Source organism: Lissotriton vulgaris, chromosome 5 (genome assembly GCF_964263255.1).
Source record: "Lissotriton vulgaris chromosome 5, aLisVul1.2, whole genome shotgun sequence".
Taxonomy (NCBI): Eukaryota; Metazoa; Chordata; class Amphibia; order Caudata; family Salamandridae; genus Lissotriton; species Lissotriton vulgaris.
Window position 1 is genome coordinate 415,026,861 of NC_141693.1, and position 21,184 is coordinate 415,048,044.

Genomic DNA, 21,184 nt, shown 5'->3' on the forward strand with positions numbered 1-21,184 from the left:
ACATTTCTTAAATGTATCACAGAATTTGGCAGTCTAATCAATTACCTTCAGGCACTGGTCTCTCTTTTGCTGAGCAACACTATCATATTCAATGATGTAACTCAACATCAACATCTAAGTTTACTACATGTGTAATATCAACTTCTACATTATAAAGCTCTTTTTGAATAAATATTCTTCTACTTCATGGACTGCTCCATGTTCTACCAGTGAAAGGAAAATGTTCAAGGTTCAGACATTTCAAAGCAGTGTAACTACATATGAACATGCCCACCCTGGGGATGAGGTCTACTGGGGACGTTTACAAATGAAACTGGTCTCGCTTATTGGTGGGTAAGTGAATCTGACCATACAAACTGTTTGGCTTTGATATAGCAAGACACCCAAGAGTCTTTTTATTCTCAAATATCTAAGTTTTGCCAGAATGATCAGCGTACAACACTGCGTCAGTGGCCACCCACCTTCACTCTGGCAGTAGTAGACCGAGCTGTATGAATGGAATGTTCCATTAGAAAACTGCTGATGCACAAGAGGGAAAGAACAGCAATACATAGCTATGGAATACTTTCGTATTCTGATGTGATTGTATAGGTAAGTAACTATTTCCACTTATAAGAAATTTTGTGTAGACTTGTCAATTAAGTTTTCTGTCTGTGTCAATACATGAAACTGGTTATTGATTGAACACATTTCAATCTAGTTTAATTAAAACCGACTATTATTACCAGGCTTAAATTTAAAAATACATGTGGGTCCACTTTTAAACTTCTAGGCACTATTTATCTGTCTCAATGAACTAGCCAAATAAGTCTCGTCCATTCTCATCCTTTGCAGGAATTCTACACGACATACAACTTATACGGTCTTCCTTCCTGTTCCTAAAAAGCACTGATTAATATTCATTAGTGAGGAAATCCTCTGAAAAAGATGGATAGTACATCCTGAGCAAGCTACAAACTGTCAACCTTTTATTCTTCACAAGATCTAAAAATGCATGCCTCTTGTTATCACGTGATTGTGCACTTGCTTTTCTTGTCCAAGCCAGTGCTTCTATCTGAGATGTAGAGAGCTCCATTAGCTTTCTGTAGCACAAAATTTACCTTCAAGCTGCTCTGCGTCACCATAAAATCCTACACTATGGTCACCTGATATGCCTAACTAAAAGTGGGTTGTGTGTCCCAATCCTGACTACAAAATTATTGACCCACACAAATATCTATTCCACAATATCGACTACCACTATATTGTCAAAGTAAGCATATATTGAGAAGTAAACTAAGCTAACTTCACATCTACTTACCTTGACAGTATAGTGAAAGTTAATATTTTGGAGCCGATACTGTTACCAGTTGTTATCAAAACATCAATATTTGGACTTCCCAACCTAGAAGAGTCTATGCACCCAATATACACAACACGCTGCTAAGAACTTACGAAACCATTGATGATATACTCTGAAAAAGCAAGAAGAGAAAGCCTGAGTTTTCTCTAACACAGGACACTAGTGTGTCCTCAACTACTCATCCTACACTAAGAGTGTAAACTCACCATGCCTAATTTGTTGTGTGGTGTTAATGGCAATTTCCAGCACGTGTAGAGTGTTGAGGGGTAAAGGCCAAGTTTGTCTCTATGAAATGAGGTGCCTGTAAAGAACAAACTGAACTGGCAATGTGCATGTGACGTTAGCAATGAAGTGAGAACCATTTAGTGAACATCATACTCTGCAACATACTCACACAGTGCGTGCTTGTAATACTGACGGAGCTGGAGATAAAGGTGAGTCCTTGGTTCATGCTGACTTGTAAGAACACCACCCTAAAATACAAAGTAATAAGAGTTTACGTTTGGACCCCTTAAAATAAGTGACTAGCATTGGGGTAAATATACGCAATAACGTGCATTCAGACACAGCCATATAGTTAGTGGAGGATAATGGGTAAAAACATACAATTTCAAGGAATTAAAAAAAAAGAAGGGAAGAAAGACAGTGATACAAGTGTGAGGTGTCTTGAGAAAGAAATGTGTATGTGTGAGGATGGCCCTTAGGACCAGGTAGTTAAACATGTGAGGGAGAATCCTAAATCCAGCGAGGGAGATGTGTGTGAGGTCATTCAGTGAGAAAGGCATGTTTGAAGTATACCCTTTTGTACAGTGTAAATGATAAACTTCTGCCCAAAGAAGAAGACGGTCATATGTGTAGTGCGCAAATTTGTGCTAGGTGGGAGTTTGGTGCAGCCGTTTGTCCACAGAAGATAGATGAGGCTGAGCTTTAGGCCCAGAGGGTTACATATCTATGTGCTACTATCCTGTGCCACATGTGGGAAAGGTATCTGAGGCAGTCTTACGTTCAGAGTGTGACACAGGAGGGAAAGCCTTAGGCCCAGAGATGGAAAACTGTAATGCAGAGCCTTTGATAGAGAGAAAGTAACAGAGAGGAAAAGACAGAGAGAGGAAGAGGGAGAGAGAGAGAGAGGGGGAGGGATGAGAGAGAGAAAGAGAGAGAGAGAAAGAGAGAGAAAGAGAAAGAGAGAGAGAGATTTGAGGCAGAACTCGATATGTATTGAGTTTCACATATGAAAGTGAAAAGTTTATGTGCAGAGTAACAGACCTGTGAGAGGGGTTTGTTTAGAGATATGAAATTGAGTGTCGGAGCCTTTTGTTATGGCTTTTGATATATGGTTGAGGCACAGTCTTATACCCAGAGAGGGAGATGTGTGCAAAGCAAATCTGTATGCAAAGAGAGTGAGGTAACAGCACTATGCCCAGTGAATGAGAATTGCCTGACACAGTCTTATGTCTTGAGCGTTATATATGTGTGAAATAGAGGCGTAAGTGCTGATAAGGGACAGTTGATCTTTTTCATTTGTCTGAAGAATATGAAGCAGGAAGGTGTGCTAATTACTACCATTAACTATTTATCTACTGTAATTAAATCTTAATGAGGTGCAAACATATCCCCCTCCATGAGCATTCTGGACATTGGGTGGGACTGGGCTGCTCGAAATGAGGAGTTTGAGTGCATGGAAATGAGACAGACAGGGAGTTAAGGGAATAAAGGAAATGTTTCTTGGAAGAGCAACAAAAAGCACCATAAAAACGCAATCTCCTTCATTTATTACAGAGCATAAAAGAGTAAACAAAGGAAACACTGAACCCCACCAGAATTTACAATAACTACAAAATGAAAACAGCGAATCGTGTCCAGGCAATTAAACGTGTGGTTGAGAGAACCTTACGTGGTGTAGAGCTATATGTTTAAAGAGTGAGGCAGAGCATTATGTCTTGAGATTGTGAGTTGTTTAAGACAAAACTAATGTCTGCACAGTATAAAAGGAGTGCCACAACACTTTATTTCCTGAGAGTGAGATGTGTGTGAAACAAAACTGCATATCTAGGTATTGGCAGAGAGAGAGAGAAAGAGAGAGAGAGATGTGAACAGTTCAGTAGCCCTGCAGAAAGAGAGAAGCTAGTAAGACAGAAAGTATGAGAGGTGGATGAGACAGGATCAAACTAAAAGTCAAATGCTGAGGAGCATGAAACATACACAGAGACCTTGGGACGAGAGAAGGCAGGAAGACTGAGTCATGCATAGAAAATGGAGGCCAGTGGAAGAACATGCGAGACTTCATTAGTCAGGAAAATTACTTACTGGTCAACCTCCTCCAGGACAGGAGCAGGACAAAGCATATAAGTGTCTTGCACAACTGATGGTTTTTCATCTAAAAAGAATATGGCAGAGGCAATTAACACTGGCTTCAAAATGCGCATACTTCAATTAAATTAAAGTTACACCACTGGGGACGATAGAAAACTCCAGAGCTAGGATTCAGCACCTGGTAGTAGATGCAGTAAGGACATACTTAATATGAATGTTCTGTGAAGGCAAATTCAAGTAACAAAAGTTAATTTTATTTTAAATGAATCTGTAGGACTGAATCACAATGTCGCCAGATCACCTACCATCACTCTTAGTAGCTAAGCGTTTTATTTGACATGATAGGGTTGATTAGTTTCAGCACCACTTATCCACACCTGAATCATTCAATCACTCCTGGGACATAGCTCAGCCATTGCAAAGCCAGTAGAGATAATGTAATTGTAAGGAATGCATTCAATATTGTCCTTTGCAAATATGCAAATCTACATTCCCAAAAAGGGTACTACAATATAGTGTGTGCTTTTTATATCTTCGTAAAGCATCCCTCATTGCAGTGGTGAGGGTCATACAGTGGAATTATCGTGCATGTAACACAGAAAGGATTTTTATCACACCTTGAGAGTGTTGTATCTTTTCAGGTATTTACGATATGAAGTGTAAAGTAGTGGCTGTGTATTTAAGGGAGATACATTGCGTGTTACAGGCTGAACGTTTGTGTTGTAACAATTGATAGGTAGTTGCACATTAGTTGTACGTGTGCTACAGGTGATGTTTTATTGCACTAACGATGAGTGGTATAGTGAGTTTCCTATCATAGTTTGTAGTGGTTTCTCTTATATTAAACCCAGTATTAACCTTGTGTTATCATCCTGGTATGATGTGCTAGTGCAATTGCACTGTTTGGGTAATATTTGAGTTATGGTTCACCGACAGGTTCGTGTTTTCGTTGTATCATTTGTCTGATATCGTATAAAGATCGTATAAAGATAATGCACTTGACAGTGGAACCCTCTGAACGACAACACCTGAGTTGCTATCCCTTTGTTATTCTTACCTCATCTATTACCAAATGATCATCAAAATGCCAGGTCTTACTCCTACACGGAATGGGGAATAACTAATGGTAAGTGGACTGGGGAACTCCTTGGACCTTGCTGTCCTTTGAGCAACTTTTTTGTTTCCGCTGTCTTCTTTGTAAACGACCGTCTGGCTATGTAAGATTCGACATTTCTCTTGTCATTGTGAATATACTCCCTGAATTATAGTTGGCCCTCAATTGGCATAGCGTGATTGTCTGATATTGAGAGATTGGTTTTTGGCATAAGACCTGGCATTGTGATAATCATTTGTTAATAGGCCTTGGACTCACCATTTGGCGACAAAGCTTTTGGAATTAATTCTTGGACCAGAATGCAATATGAATACTTTTTGCTTTCTCTCCTGTCCTTTTTCCTCTCAACTCCTACTTTTTTACATGCCTTCTCATACTTTTTTGATTGGTGTGGCTCATGAGGTCTCTTTGACCCTTGAGTTCATACAGAAGGTATTTGGACATGTTTCCATCAAATACATTGCTCATAAGTTTGGAAAATTGAATTTGTATTAGATTAAACTGTCAGTAGTCTGTCAATAGTAATTGTTGTCTTGTGCAAATATAGATGTGTTCATGATGTCTGTTTATGGCTACAAGAAATAACCTTTTGTTGTATCTTTAACAACCAGTTTTTAATAATCAGTTTATGTTTTTGTATAAAGTTATATCTATGTGATTTATATTTGTCAGTTATGTGTATTTGTATGTATATTTATGTGTTTTGCATCTACAGCTCTGAAGAAGTCCGCTCCAAGGACGAAACGCGTCGGCTGTGATGCTCATGACCTTGTTTTTATGACAGAATCTTTTGATATTGGAATAAAAGAAAAAACTTTTTGGGAAAAACACAATTGTTGAAGAAAGACTTTATATTTGTTCTTGTTGAATATTAATAAGTGGTGCACCTGTGCTTTTGTTTATAACATTTGTCTGATATATTGTGCTGTCACTGTGCCAATCTCAGTTATGGTGTGATGGCATCCTGTTATTATTACTGTGTGTGGTGGTGTTAAAGTGTTAAGAAAATTTATTAAACACAGACTTTGAGGCCAGATCTGTCTGGCCCATAGGTCATTTTCTGATTTCACATTCTAGGAATCTTTGGCAAAGAGCACTGAGTCTACATCATTGAAAGATAACCGCTGTTAAGGATTTTGCTGTTTTTGTAGTATTCCCGCTGGGCCCGTCCAGGGTTTATCAAATCAAGATTAGTTAAGAAGGCTGGAAGAGCACCAGGCATGAGCCAGTGGCTCTGGAATGTACATCACTGATCCTTAATGCACTAAACACATTTCCTTGCAGGAAATTATAAAATCTGCATTCATTTTAGATTTTCAGTCTGAATGCAGCTGCTGCCAGATCCGGGTTAAAGGTTACATGAAAGATCGTCCACTGACCCGAAAGTTTAAAAGATGCATGCCTCCTAAAATGAGACATGCATCACTAACACATACTCAAGAGCTACTAATAGCGCTCTTGCATTTGGTTGAATGTCGCAGGACGCCAAATGCCTGCTCGAGAGTCCCCTCAATTAGGATAAGGCACAACAAGCAGTCAATAATCTGCATACCACCATGAGGCCGTGTAAATGAACACTTCACTATAAAAAAATATATCCAACATAACATACAACTTAGCATAAACTGCACAAGTGTGGATTTGAAGTCTGCTGAAGAAATTAATCCTTAGAGGCCAGCAAATACAGGCAGTGCAGTGACAATGCTAGATTCCAATGTATACTGGAGGACTGTTATGGATCAGTGGTGTTCAACAGATACAGTCAGTGCACTGACAATGCCGGACTCCAATGAATACTGGCAGACTGTTACGGCTCAGTAGCGTTCAACAGACTCAGTCAGTGCAGTGACAATACAGGATTCCATTGAAAACTGGCAGAATGTTACAGATCAGTAGCATTTAACATAATCAAACAGTGCAGTGACAACAGATACAGTCAGTGCAGTGACAATGCAGGATTCCAATGAATACTGGCAGACTGCAACGGATCAGTAGCATTCAACAGAATCAGAAAGTGCAGTGACAATGCAGGATTCCAACGAATACTGAAGGACTGTTCTGGATCAGTAGCGTTCAACAGAATCAGTCAGTGTATTCACACTGCCGGATTCCAATGAATACTGGTGGATAGTTATGGATCAGTAGTGTTCAACAGATACAGTCAGTGCAGTGACAATGCAGGATTCCAATGAATACTGGCGGACTGTTATGGATCAGTAGCGTTCAACAGATACAGTCAGTGCAGTGACAATGCAGGATTCCAATGAATACTGGCAAACTGCTACGGATCAGTAGCATTCAACAGAATCAGAAAGTGCAGTGACAATGCAGGATTCCAACGAATACTGAAGGACTGGTCTGGATCAGTAGCGTTCAACAGAATCAGTCAGTGTAATCACACTGCCGGATTCCAATGAATACTGGTGGACTGTTATGGATCAGTAGCGTTCAACAGATACAGTCAGTACAGTGACAATGCAGTATTCCAATGAATACTGGTGGACTGTTATGGATCAGTAGCGTTCAACAGATACAGTCAGTGCAGTGACAATGAACGATTCCCATGAATACTGGTGGACTAGCATGATCAGTAGCGTTCAACAGAAACAGACAGTGCAGTGACAATGCAGTGTTCTGATGAATACTGGCAGACTGTTATGAATCAGTAGCGTTTAAAGGATGCTGTCAGTGCAGTGACAATGCAGGATTCCAAATAATACTGGCAAACTGTTATTGATTAGCAGTGTTCAACAGAATCAGATGCATGATTCCAATGAATACTGGAGGACTGTTATGGATCAGCAGCGTTCAACAGATACAGTCAGTGCAGTGACAATGCAGGAGTCCTATGAATACTGGAGGACTGTTATGGATCAGTAGCGTTCAACAAATACAGTCAGTGCAGTGACAATGCAGGATTCCAATGAATACTGGAGGACTGTTATGGATCAGTAGCATTCAACAGATACAGTCAGTGCAGTGACAATGCATGATTCCAATGAATACTGGAGGACTGTTATGGATCAGTAGCATTCAACAGATACAGTCAGTGCAGTGACAATGCATGATTCCAATGAATACTGGAGGACTGATATGGATCAGTAGCGTTCAACAAATACAGTCAGTGCAGTGACAATGCAGGATTCCAATGAATACTGGAGGACTGTTATGGATCAGCAGCGTTCAACAAATACAGTCAGTGCAGTGACAATGCAGGAGTCCTATGAATATGGGTGGACTGTTCTGGATCAGTAGCGTTTAACAGAATCTTAAAGTGCAGTGACAATGCATGATTCCAATGAATACTGGAGGACTGTTATGGATCAGTAGCGTTCAACAGATACAGTCAGTGCAGTGACAATGCATGATTCCAATGAATACTGGAGGACTGTTATGGATCAGTAGCGTTCAACAAATACAGTCAGTGCAGTGACAATGCAGGATTCCAATGAATACTGGAGGACTGTTATGGATCAGCAGCGTTCAACAAATACAGTCAGTGCAGTGACAATGCAGGAGTCCTATGAATACTGGAGGACTGTTATGGATCAGTAGCATTCAACAGATACAGTCAGTACAGTGACAATGCAGGAGTCCCATGAATATGGGTGGACTGTTCTGGATCAGTAGAGTTCAACAAATACAGTCAGTGCAGTGACAATGCAGGATTTCAATGAATACTGGAGGACTGTTATGGATCAGCAGCGTTCAACAAATACAGTCAGTGCAGTGACAATGCAGGATTCCAATGAATACTGGAGGACAGTTATGGATCAGCAGCGTTCAACAGATACAGTCAGTGCAGTGACAATGCAGGATTCCAATGAATACTGGAGGACTGTTATGGATCAGTAGCGTTCAACAGATACAGTCAGTGCAGTGACAATGCAGGATTCCAATGAATACTGGAGGACTGTTATGGATCAGCAGCGTTCAACAAATACAGTCAGTGCAGTGACAATGCAGGAGTCCTATGAATATGGGTGGACTGTTCTGGATCAGTAGCGTTTAACAGAATCTTAAAGTGCAGTGACAATGCATGATTCCAATGAATACTGGAGGACTGTTATGGATCAGTAGCGTTCAACAGATACAGTCAGTGCAGTGACAATGCATGATTCCAATGAATACTGGAGGACTGTTAAGGATCAGTAGCGTTCAACAAATACAGTCAGTGCAGTGACAATGCAGGATTCGAATGAATACTGGAGGACTGTTAAGGATCAGCAGCGTTCAACAAATACAGTCAGTGCAGTGACAATGCAAGAGTCCTATGAATATGGGTGGACTGTTCTGGATCAGTAGCGTTTAACAGAATCTTAAAGTGCAGTGACAATGCATGATTCCAATGAATACTGGAGGACTGTTATGGATCAGTAGCGTTCATCAAATACAGTCAGTGCAGTGAGAATGCAGGATTCCAATGAATACTGGAGGACTGTTATGGATCAGCAGCGTTCAACAAATACAGTCAGTGCAGTGACAATGCAGGAGTCCTATGAATATGGGTGGACTGTTCTGGATCAGTAGCGTTTAACAGAATCTTAAAGTGCAGTGACAATGCATGATTCCAATGAATACTGGAGGACTGTTATGGATCAGTAGCGTTCAACAGATACAGTCAGTGCAGTGACAATGCAGGAGTCCCATGAATATGGGTGGACTGTTCTGGATCAGTAGAGTTCAACAAATACAGTCAGTGCAGTGACAATGCAGGATTTCAATGAATACTGGAGGACTGTTATGGATCAGCAGCGTTCAACAAATACAGTCAGTGCAGTGACAATGCAGGATTCCAATGAATACTGGAGGACAGTTATGGATCAGTAGCGTTCAACAGATACAGTCAGTGCAGGGAAGATGCATGATTCCAATTAATACTGGAGGACTGTTCTGGATCAGTAGCGTTTAACAGAATCAGAATGTGCAGTGACAATGCAGGATTCCGATGAATACTGGAGGACTGTTATGGATCAGTAGTGTTCAACAGATACAGCCAGTGCAGTGACAATGCATGATTCTAATTAATACTGGTTGACTGTTATAGATCAGTTGCGTTCAAAAGACACAGTCAGTGCAGTGACAATGCAGGATTCCAATGAAGATGGGTGGACTGTTATGGTAAGTAGCATTCAGCAGAATCAGACAGTGCAGTGACAATGAATGATTCCAATGAATGCTGGCGGACTGTTATGGATCAGTAGCATTCAACAGATACAGTCAGTGCAGTGACATTGCAGGATTCTAATGAATACTAGAGGACTCTAATGGATCAGTAGTGTTCAACAGAATCAGACAGTACCGTGACAATACAGGATTCCAATCAATACTGGCAAGCTGTTACGGATCAGTAGTGTTCAATAGATACAGTTGGTGCAGTGCCAATGCAAGACTACACTGACCACTGGCAGACTGTTGTGATCAGTAGCGCTCAATAGAATCAGACAGTGCAGTGACAATGCAGTATTCCACTGAACACTGGCAGAATGTTATGGTTCAGTAATGTTCAACAGATACAGTCGGTGCAGTGACAATGCAGGATTCCAATGACTACTGAAGGACTGTTATGGATCAGTAGCGTTCAACAGATACAGCCAGTGCAGTAACATTGCAGGATTCCTATGAACACTGCAGACTGTTATGATCAGCAGCGTTCACTAGAATCAGCTAGTGCAGTGACAATGCAGTATTCCACTGAATCCTGGCGGAATGTTATGGATAAGTAGTGTTCAACAGATACAGTCAGTGCAGTGACAATGCAGGACTCCAAAGAATACTCACTGATTGTTATGGAGTCATTGATCTTGAAGCTGCAAAGGACCTGGTCGATATTTCTTGCATGATAGAATCCATTGCCTTTCACAACCACCTGGAAGGATTCTGTGCAGAGAGAATAAGGAATCAGTGAGTATTAAAGCAGCAATATTACAAAGTGAATGATGTTTTGTGTTTACAGCCAGTGTTGTTTTTCTCGGATGGTTAAGAGAAGGAGGTGCCATATATAATGAGCAGCCAGAATCTCAAGTGAAATTTGCATTATGTGGCACATTTTACTTGTGTTTTGCTCCACATGCAGTTATGTAAGAACCGAGAGAAAGCCCATTTTGCCAATCTGTGGCTGGTTTATATAAGTGACTAAGGGGTGCAGAGGGAGCATGTGTCTGGTTTTCCGTATGTTTCTCGATTACCAAAGTGACTGCAACCATTTTCAAAGTCTCTTCTGTAATATCAATGGCATAGGTGCACTTTTTCCATCACACGTCATGGGGCTGTTCCCTCAATTGCATGGGGCATGGTCCTAGTTCCTCTACCTTTTTCTGAAGGGGCAAAACAAACGAGGGTGTTGGGGAAGGGGGAATTCTCAAACTTTACACCTTCTAAAAACTCTTGTTAATTATTAGCCCTCCACCAGAATTTTCCATATGGGAAAGATCAAAGAGAGAGTCCCAGTGAACCTCTATAAACGCTTGGAGAAGCCACCTCAACCCCTGACCTCTGCCAATAGGCATGCTGGGTCTGCCTGCTGTGAAACAGGGAATGGCAGTTCAAGAACTGACAGTCGGTGTTTCACTGCAGCACACTCTACAGTGCAGACTCAAACGCCGAGTGTTGAAGACAATACATTTTGTCTACCCCTGGCACACCCAATGAGAATGTGCACCAGTGAAGACCAGGACCATGCGTCTGATCTGTAAATGATGCAGTTATAGCTAATAGCCAAACAGTCCAGTGGGAGAAGTGTGCACTTCTACGGTTTCACGTCTCACCATACCCAGTATCACAATAAAAGCATCCCTTTGATTCTCTATGCTATTTTGTTACTTGCACGCTCGCCCAATAGCCTTTCGTAAACTCCACCAGTAGGCATATAGACAGACTCAGGACATTCCAGGAGAGACACAAATGTACCTAAAACATAAAATCAATCACCCACTGACAAATAATTCATGATATACACCCATGTCCTTCCTCGTCTGATATTCTGGGTGGCAGAGCCTTGTTTTGGCCCACAACTTTCCGGGAGAGGTGTGGCGCAGTGGCCAGAGCGGCTGACTCTGGAGCACGGGGCTCACGGTTTGATCCCCAGCAGCAGCTCAGCAGCATGTGACCCTGGGCAATAGCTCACTTAATCTCCCCAACAGTCCTCAGCGCCTTGAAACCCTTAAGGAGGTGATATATTTGCGCTTTACAGATAGGGATTATTATAACTTTACATCACTGCTATGCGCCTTCAACTGGCTCCACACCAACTAACAAAGAATGTGAAGCTGACTTACTCAAAGTTTGGAAAAAATTGCAACATCAATCTACACCATCCACAAAGATCTGCAAAGCACCAACTGTGGATACTTCTAAACCCTCTGTTCACTGACACTTTACACATCTGACATATTAATGAAAATCCTAACATGTCAATAAAATGCTCAGCAAATCATAATCATCGTGGTAGTTTTCATTCTGCCTAGGAAGTAGTTACCTTTGCAGTGATATCAGCATCAGCTCTGCCATTATACAGGCCAACAAGCCACCAGGTTGTGATGAGCAATGCCTTCTGCATAGTGCATAATGTCTGATGATGGCTGCTGATGGTGGACAACAGCACTCATTTTTAGGGACCAGTACATATTTTTCACCATTGGACTTTGAACCAGAGAAAAAAATAACAAGCATTTGCAATGCAATACGTCTCGCATTTGCAGGAGTTTGAGCTATTAGTATTGTAAATGACAATGCCATTTTATTTATGTGTTTTGAAGACCTGCAAGCGGTGAGTAAACACACACTTTGTACTTATAGTCGTTGAATACGAGAGGAAAGGCTGGCAGGTACTGCCACGGTTATCATGGAGGAGGAACCGACATGAAAACCATGCCATAGAAAAAACGTGTAATATGCTTGGCCGGGTCTGCCTGTATGTGGCTGACCTTGAATCGAAAAACATCCTCTGTGCCACCAACCCATTCATGACCAACATCCGTCTGTGGAAGAGGTACTTAGATGACATTCTAGTGTTCTGGAAAGGTGAAAGGAACAGTTGTGAATCCTTTACTGATTGGATCGACACCTTGAACCCCTATCTTAAGTTTACAAGCTCCATTTCTAATTCTGAGATTTCCTTTTCTCAACTTACTGATCTGCCTGAGACAAGGCCAGCTTGAAACCAAGACATACAAGAAAAGAACCAACCGCAATAGCCTCCTCTCCTTTGAAAGTCATCATCCTAAGGCCCTCTTGGAAAATCTCTCTTACAGACACTTCCTCCGCCTTCGAGGCAACTGCAGCAATCTGACCAGCTACCGCACCCAAGCAAAGGAACTCAGCAGTAACATCCTTGAAAGAAAATACCCTCCGAAAGTAGTGAGACAGGCAGAAGAGAGGGCACGCAACAACAAAAGGGAGGCACTTCTGGAAGACAAAACACGCACCAAGGATGAGGTCATGACATGTGTCACCTCTTTCACCCCTCTCTCCAACACAGTCAGACGTCAGAACCTCCTGCAGATGACAATGGAAGACTTGGGAAGAAAAGCCTCTGGATAAGTCTCTGAAGATGTCCGATGGAATCCACATGTGGATTCTTGAAGAGGCGAACATGCAAGCAGAAGGGACAGAGCCTATGCCACTCGGAGGTGACCAGGGGAAATGGAAGCACTATGTCCACCCTTGGCAGGGAGCTCAGGAGAGTTGACAAGGACTTTGTTGCTGTAGCTGTGGATACCAGGCAATGATGAGGAGCCATACACGAGATGACTCACGGCGGATGTTGATGTATAGGTGTGCGGTGTCCGGCGAGAGCACCAACAAGTCTTTGCAGCCACAACTGAACAGAAGTCAACAAGATGCAATTGTTGGGACCAGCAATGTCCAAGGGTCTAACCAAGTGGAGGAGAGTCAGAGCAGGTCCGGAGCAAGCAGGAAAGCCCACCAAAACAGGAGGAGACCCTCAAGAGGACCCCCAAGCCAAAGTCATAGGAGTCTCAAGAGGACCTCAGGCAGCTCACCAAAGATTGAGGCCCACTGTGCAAGGGATGCAGTGAAAATGCTGCTCTTCGAGGGATGAGGTGCTGGAGGCTGGCGCTTCCTGCAGCCCGAAGATCTCCTGGAGTGCAGAGGCAACAAACCTTGGCAATGGCAAGTCATCTTGGTGCACAAGGGTTTGGTATCAGCGTCTCTGACAAGGGAAAATGTCCTTCAGATAGCAGGGAAGACAGGTCAGGCATCTGGAGAGCCACAGAACCACCACCTGTGTGGGTGAACCTCGGGAAGTCCATAGGATGACAGAAGCAGCAGACCGGTCAGCTTTGCTGTGGTGCCTGAAGATGCAGGGCAGTGACTCTTCCAATCCAAGGGAGATATATTCAGATGTCCTTGATGCCCACAGGTCTTCTGGAGAACCTGAGTGAAGCACAGACACAAACGAGGCAGAACAATGAGACCAGGAATAGCAGGAGTCTTCCTTGATACATCTTTGGTTCCAGGTGAAGTCCAACGGAGTTCAAGTGTCCAGATGGTCGATGTCTTGGTTTCAGAGGTGAATCTTGTTCTATGATGAATCTGAGGACCCACCCACGGGAGCTCTTAATCACCCAAAGAAACGTTTGGAGCGACTCAGTGATCCCTCCCAGAGGAGGGGTTGGACAGAGGGGAGGATACTCCCCTGTCCTTTGTCCAGTTTCATGCCAAAGCAGGAACCAAGGGTTCCTGAACTGGCTCAAACAGGTGTATGCAAGGACGGCACCAAATATGCCATTCAATGCAGTCTGGTGGCTCTGGAAAGTGCCTCCAGCCCAATACACTAAAGTCCTGTCTGGGAGGTGGTCACATCTCCCTGTGACAGGAAACCTATTGTTCTACCTTACCCTGCTTGAGCTCAGCTCAGCAGCAGCAGGGCAGGACAGTGCCCACGGTTTTCAGCAGCACTTGTTTGTTGACAGACACTGAAAGGCTGTAACAGGGAGCACTGGGGGCTCCCATAAGGGGCCCTCCAATACATGGGATCCTACCTCTAACACCGGAAACAGGTATTAGCTCTGCTAACAATTACTGGTGAATTTATGTGTTTTTTTAGCTATATAGTCACTTTAACTTTGTTTTATTCAGCAAATGTCTAAGTTGTTTTTAAACAGAAAATCATATCCTATTATTATCACGGCTAACTTTCACTTTAACATTTGTTTTTTTTCAGTGAATGTATAAGGTTTTTTTTATTGTAAATTAAGATATAATTACAATTTCTTACTATAACTAATCTTAACCGTTGTATGTGTGTATACACACACACTTTAAGATTAAGAAATATAAGAACACTAATTAAACAAACCTTTCATTATAAATATTAACAATGAGTTAAAAGTTTACATTAACAAATACACACACACGTATATAAATACGAAAAACAAGTGAAACTTAATTACTAAGAAACTAATTGTAATTATGTATGTGAAATACAAATAGAAATAATGTATACATAATATAAACATATACATATACATATATATATATATATCATCATACTCCGCTCCTTCCATTCGAAAAAGAGTAAGGCCACAGCTGGGGAACACTTTGGAAGCGCTTTTTTGAGCTGCACAACAAAGAAACGTGTTCTTTCTTCTTATGGCGGATGCATTTCGGCGTTCTCTGCCTCTTCAGCGCCAAGTGTCTGTGCTTGAGTGAACGGGCGTGAGTAAGGTACAAATCCCTGCCTTTTCCCAAACAGACTATGGCTCCTCCCCCTTCGTTAACATCTCATTGCATACACCTCCTGTGGTTCGCCTGATGGTCAGCGCCTACAAGGTCCAGCATGCAACAGCAGTCGACTGGTAGGTATCGCATATGTGAAGAGGGAAGGAAAGATGTACTTCAAAGTCTGTTGCAATGTTCAATTGTTCAAAAGCACAAATGTGCAGCTGCGCTTCCTGCAGTCCCCATACCGCTTCAATCGCTACAGCTCAGGAATCCTTTCTGACGGGGGCAAGTCGAAAATTCAACCGGCCCGACGTGGTGCACAAAGACATCCTCACGTCTTACTTCTTGCTTTGCTGCGTGGTGGACTCTGTAAATTCCGGTACCCCGGAGAAGATCCATACTGCAAGCAGTGTCCCAGTATAAACAGAGTCTCTTTAAACAGAAAATCATATCCTATTATTATCACAGCTAACTTTCACTTTAACATTTGTTTTTTTTCAATGAATGTATAAGGTTTTTTTTAATGTAAATTAAGATATAATTACAATTTCTTACTATAACTAATCTTAACCGTTGTATGTGTGTATACACACACACTTTAAGATTAAGAAATATAAGAACACTAATTAAACAAACCTTTCATTATAAATATTAACAATGAGTTAAAAGTTTACATTAACAAATACACACACACGTATATAAATACGAAAAACAAGTGAAACTTAATTACTAAGAAACTAATTGTAATTATGTATGTGAAATACAAATAGAAATAATGTATACATAATATAAACATATACATATACATATATATATATATATATATATATATATATATATATATATATATATATATATATATATATATATATACATATATATATATATATATATATATATATATATATATATATATATATATATATATATATATATATATATATATATATATATATATATATATATATATATATATATATATATATATATATACGTGCAAAGCCTGCTCCCAGAAAAGGAAAAAGTGCGACACAACTCCGAGGATAAAGGCAAGTGGCTTTATTGATTTTGTTTTGCGCGTGGTGCTAAGTAGTTCCTGAAACGCTCAGGCATACGCGTTTCAAGCCTCCAATGGCTCTCATCAGTGCCGGTTCCACGAACTCCACGCTCGCTCTGGGGGTCAGATGACTTACAGGTGGTAGATAGACCGCTCCCATGATGGCGTCATCGAGCTCCTCCTCCAATGTAGGATGTACTCGCCCCTCACACTCTTCCTGTCTAGCAGATGCATGCTGGTAGGCGTAGTCCTTAAGCGTGCCTGTACAGTGACAGCAACACTACTCACATCAAGTGATGTCCCAAATGTCTGGTTAAGGGCCACACTCCAGCTCAGGTGCCCAGCAGGGTAAAACAAAGCCTCTTGCCAAACCTCTTGATCAGGCGATCGTTATCGCCTCCTCTCACCCCTTGCCGCACCTCAAACCGTAATGGAAATCAAACAGCTGGGGGGGCACCGTGTTTTGCAGTTTTGCTACAACGTTCCACAAGGTGCTGATCACAACACGGTGCACCTGACCGAGAGGGTGTGCCGCAATGTCAGCGACCTGCTTGCTGACATAATATGCGTCCAAAGCCTGCTCCCAGAAAAGGAAAAAGCGCGACACAACTCCGAGGATAAAGGCAAGTGGCTTTATTGATTTTGTTTTGCGCGTGGTGCTAAGTAGTTCCTGAAACACTCAGGCATACGCGTTTCAAGCCTCCAATGGCTCTCATCAGTGCCGGTTCCACGAACTCCACGCTCGCTCTGGGGGTCAGATGACTTACAGGTGGTAGATAGACCGCTCCCATGATGGCGTCATCGAGCTCCTCCTCCAATGTAGGATGTACTCGACCCTTACACTCTTCCTGTCGAGCAGATGCATGCTGGTAGGTGTAGTCCTTAAGCGTGCCTGTACAGTGACAGCAACACTACTCACATCAAGTGATGTCCCAAATGTCTGGTTAAGGGCCACACTCCAGCTCAGGTGCCCAGCAGGGTAAAACAAAGCCTCTTGCCAAACCTCTTGATCAGGCGATCGTTATCGCCTCCTCTCTCCCCTTGCCGCACCTCAAACCAAAATACATATATATCCTAAAATATAAAAAAAAAAACAATATTTAAACAATTGTAATACAAATCATATTTAAAATATTAATAACTTTAAAACTAAAGTTAACAAACAAATATTAACAAAAACATAGCACACTTAATTAAAAACACAATTAATATTGAAAAAACTAATTTTAAAGAAAAATTGACTTTTTTCATATATAATATAAACATTATAGAAAACAAATAATAATCCAAAATCAACACTGTCAGAAGTATTGGACTTTAAAGGAGTCAAATTTACTCTTCCAGATCCCCTTACAGCAAAAGTAGGGAAAGTGTTGAATTTTAGAGGATTTAATAATTCCACTTCAATGTCAGGAAAAGCAGGGAGAGTATTTGAGTTTGGGGAAGTGGGGGAAGTTAGATGTACTATTTCCACTCCAACGTAAACAAATGCCGGGAAAGTGATAGACTATGAATAGATTAGATGTACTATTTCCAATCCAATGTAAGCAAAATCAGGGAGCCTGTTGGACTTTGGAGGGGCTAGGTGTACTATTACCACTCAAATATAAGAAGAAGTAAAGAAAGTGTTGGACTTTGGTGGGGATAGACTTACTATTCTCACTCCAGCATAACTAAATTCAGGGAAAGTGTTTGACTTTGGTGGAGATACATTTACTATTCCTACTCCAATGTAAACAAAAGCAAGGAATATGGAGTGACTTTGGAGTAGTTAGATACACCATTCAAATTCCTAATTATTTAAAAAAAACATTTAAATACCTAACACTATAAAATCAGTAAAGGATTAAAAAAAATATATATGCATTATAGAGAAATAAAATTCAAAGTAATAGAAAATTAACAATAAAAAATAAAACGTGAAACAAGAATAATTAAAATAAATACACTTCCCTCCCTACTACCCAAAACAACCACCAACAAAAAGGTTTACATAAATTATACAGAAAACATTAATAATATTAAAATAGTAATGAGAAAAAAACAAACAAAACTAAATATATATATATATAAAGTTAATTTTGATAAAGTGTTATTAAAAATAACAATTAAAATAAAACAATTAGTTGATATAAAATAATAAATTAAGTTTTCATGATCATCAAGTATTTTTAATTAACCTTAAAAACACATTACAAATAAACAATAATTACTATTTACAATAAGTTCCCAATTTCTTACTGACCCAGCAACCTACTATTAAATAAAAAACTAGTAACTACATTTTAGATAATTGAAATTACAAATTAAATGTAAAATAATGTTATTACACATTAAAATTTACCAACTATACTACAAATTAAACAATTATCATAATACTAATCTCTAAAAATAATAAAATATTATATACTGAATAAATTAAAAACTATATTTAATACAACTGTATTAAAGTAAACACTATATACATCGATGTAAAACTACTATATGCTTAAAAAAACGATATTCATACCTTCCATATTCGATGACACAATATTTTTTGACTTGACAACATTTTTGGCACAAGATAGTTTCACTACAAAAAAAGTTAACTACTTTTTTGGTTATTTTCTGGCAGAGGTGCCCTGTGGATGCCTGTATCAATGACGCATGTCTGGAATTGGTTATGGAGGAGTGAGTGGCCCACAACATTGCAATAAGGGGCCATTACATGTTTAGATAGTGCAGATTATTCCAATAAACCATGCATAATAAGTTCATGTGCTGCAAGTCTGAGAAGTTCCGTCAGCAACTCAGTTAATGTGGCAACTATCAATGTACGTAAGAGCAGAAGAATACAAAACATCGTTGTGGGTAACACTGGCCATCCACTGCTTTCAGTGGGATGGTGTGTCGCAGAACAGATGTGATTGTTCAATGGTAGTCTACATCAAGGAGTTGAACAGTATCATGTTACGCCAGCTGTGATAGCGAGGAGTCAAACAATAAAAAAGCATGTCAGGTAGTCATATGCCCCCGGGTTTCGTTGACTCACGTAATTCTGAGGACTTGTGTCTTGGCTTTCTGCTAGCCCATATGAAGGGTTTGATGCTTTTAATAATCAGGCACAGTGCTTGGCTCTGCATTACCAGGGGCAGCATACCTAAAATGCAGTTGTACAGTGGCTCTGCATGTACTTACATTTATATTTAAATAGCAATAACTACCCCTGACGAGGCATTTTTTTTAATTTATTTTTTACAAATTAAGCACTGTCTGCTTACATGTAACACAGGCACTGTGAACTCTGACTAGCACTCCATTCAGTCACGTGGGCAAAAGCAATATTTTTTTCAGCAGGTCTTGTCGGATAACCCTTAAGCAGTTGGAGATGTTCAGACACAGTTCCATGGAGTCAATCCGGCATCTCCCATGAATTATCACGTTCTGTTCATTTCAGGATAGAATGCCTCTTTACAGTACTATCTGTCACAGTGCTGACATATATTGTGTCCTGGAGGGACAGTAAGTACTATGCTGCACTCATGAATTGCAAATGCAGTCAGTTCTGCGTGTTTTTACAGTGCTTGCAGAATCTCACGCTTGCATGCACTGCCGGAGTTTGCTACTAAAAAGGAAAATGAAATTCTGGGTATCATCAATCTCACGATTTTTATGTGGCTAATAAATCAAAGTTCTAGAAAACGGAAAACCTCCAATAGCAATTTCAATATACAAACCAAAATAATAAATTAAGTCGAAAACTCTCAGCGATCTGACATCATCCTGTCAGTTAATATGTCACTCACATCTATGACACCAAGAGAGTTCGGCCAGGGGCTTTAAATGATTAAAGCAAAGAAATGGCCTTCTAAAGCACTGGGGCCCTGATTGAGATGTGTGCACGAATACTGAATGGAAGGCAACATTGCGTTTGAATCTTATTCAGGATAAAAACCCAAAGCAAATTTTCCACATCATGGGTCAGAGTTTCAAGCCCCTTGCAACACTTTTATGCCGCTGTTGCGTCACTTTTGTGACACAACGTCATCGTAAGCAATGGGCCACGTAATAACACATTTACAACGTGAGGCATCTGGGGAGATATGTCACGGTGTAAAGCCCTGTACTACATTATACCTGCGTCCGGTATAATGTATGCAGGGTGGGCGTTCTGACGCTAGAAAGCCTCATAAAAGTGACGCAGTGAAATCTACAAGATTTCACTGAGTCACTTTTACGATGCCACTGCGTCAAAACCTTACGCCTGCTTGAAGCAGGCGTAAGGAGTGACGCAGCATAATAGAAATAGGCCTTCCAAAGCATTGCTGGAGTTGCGTCGTGCTTGCGACACGACGCCTGCAATGCGTTGCCTTTACACCAATAGATGCGTCACGCATCTATCAATCCTTTGCCACGGTGCGCCGCATTGTAAATGTGACTCATCCATGGTGGTGCAAGGTTTTTTTTTGCATGACTCAAATTAACTGGTGCATTTCTGCTGATATGCAGAGATGCGTCCGTTCTTGTAAATCTGCCCCCATGGGTTTATGCCGACAAACTATTTTTTTCAAATATTTTTATGGAATTTACCCAGCAGTTCCTTATTAAGCACAGCAAACAATTCAATACATATTACAAAATAATCAACCACATTTTATCAAAAACTAAATATATTTCTAACCTTGCCACCTCA

At 40.7% G+C, this 21,184-nt stretch overlaps 1 protein-coding gene across 1 annotated transcript in view; it reads right to left on the reverse strand.

Annotated features, from left to right (window-relative positions):
- The window catches only part of ANTXRL (ANTXR like), a 287,551-nt gene that overhangs the window by 69,469 nt on the left and 196,898 nt on the right, over positions 1–21,184 (reverse strand). Inside the window, exons 10-12 of the mRNA XM_086921783.1 lie at positions 10,551–10,649; positions 3,650–3,719; positions 1,737–1,815 (exon numbers count right to left, since the gene is read on the reverse strand). Of these exons, the coding sequence (XP_086777909.1) occupies positions 1,737–1,815; positions 3,650–3,719; positions 10,551–10,649 (248 nt within the window). The remainder of the gene's footprint in view (positions 1–1,736; positions 1,816–3,649; positions 3,720–10,550; positions 10,650–21,184) is intronic.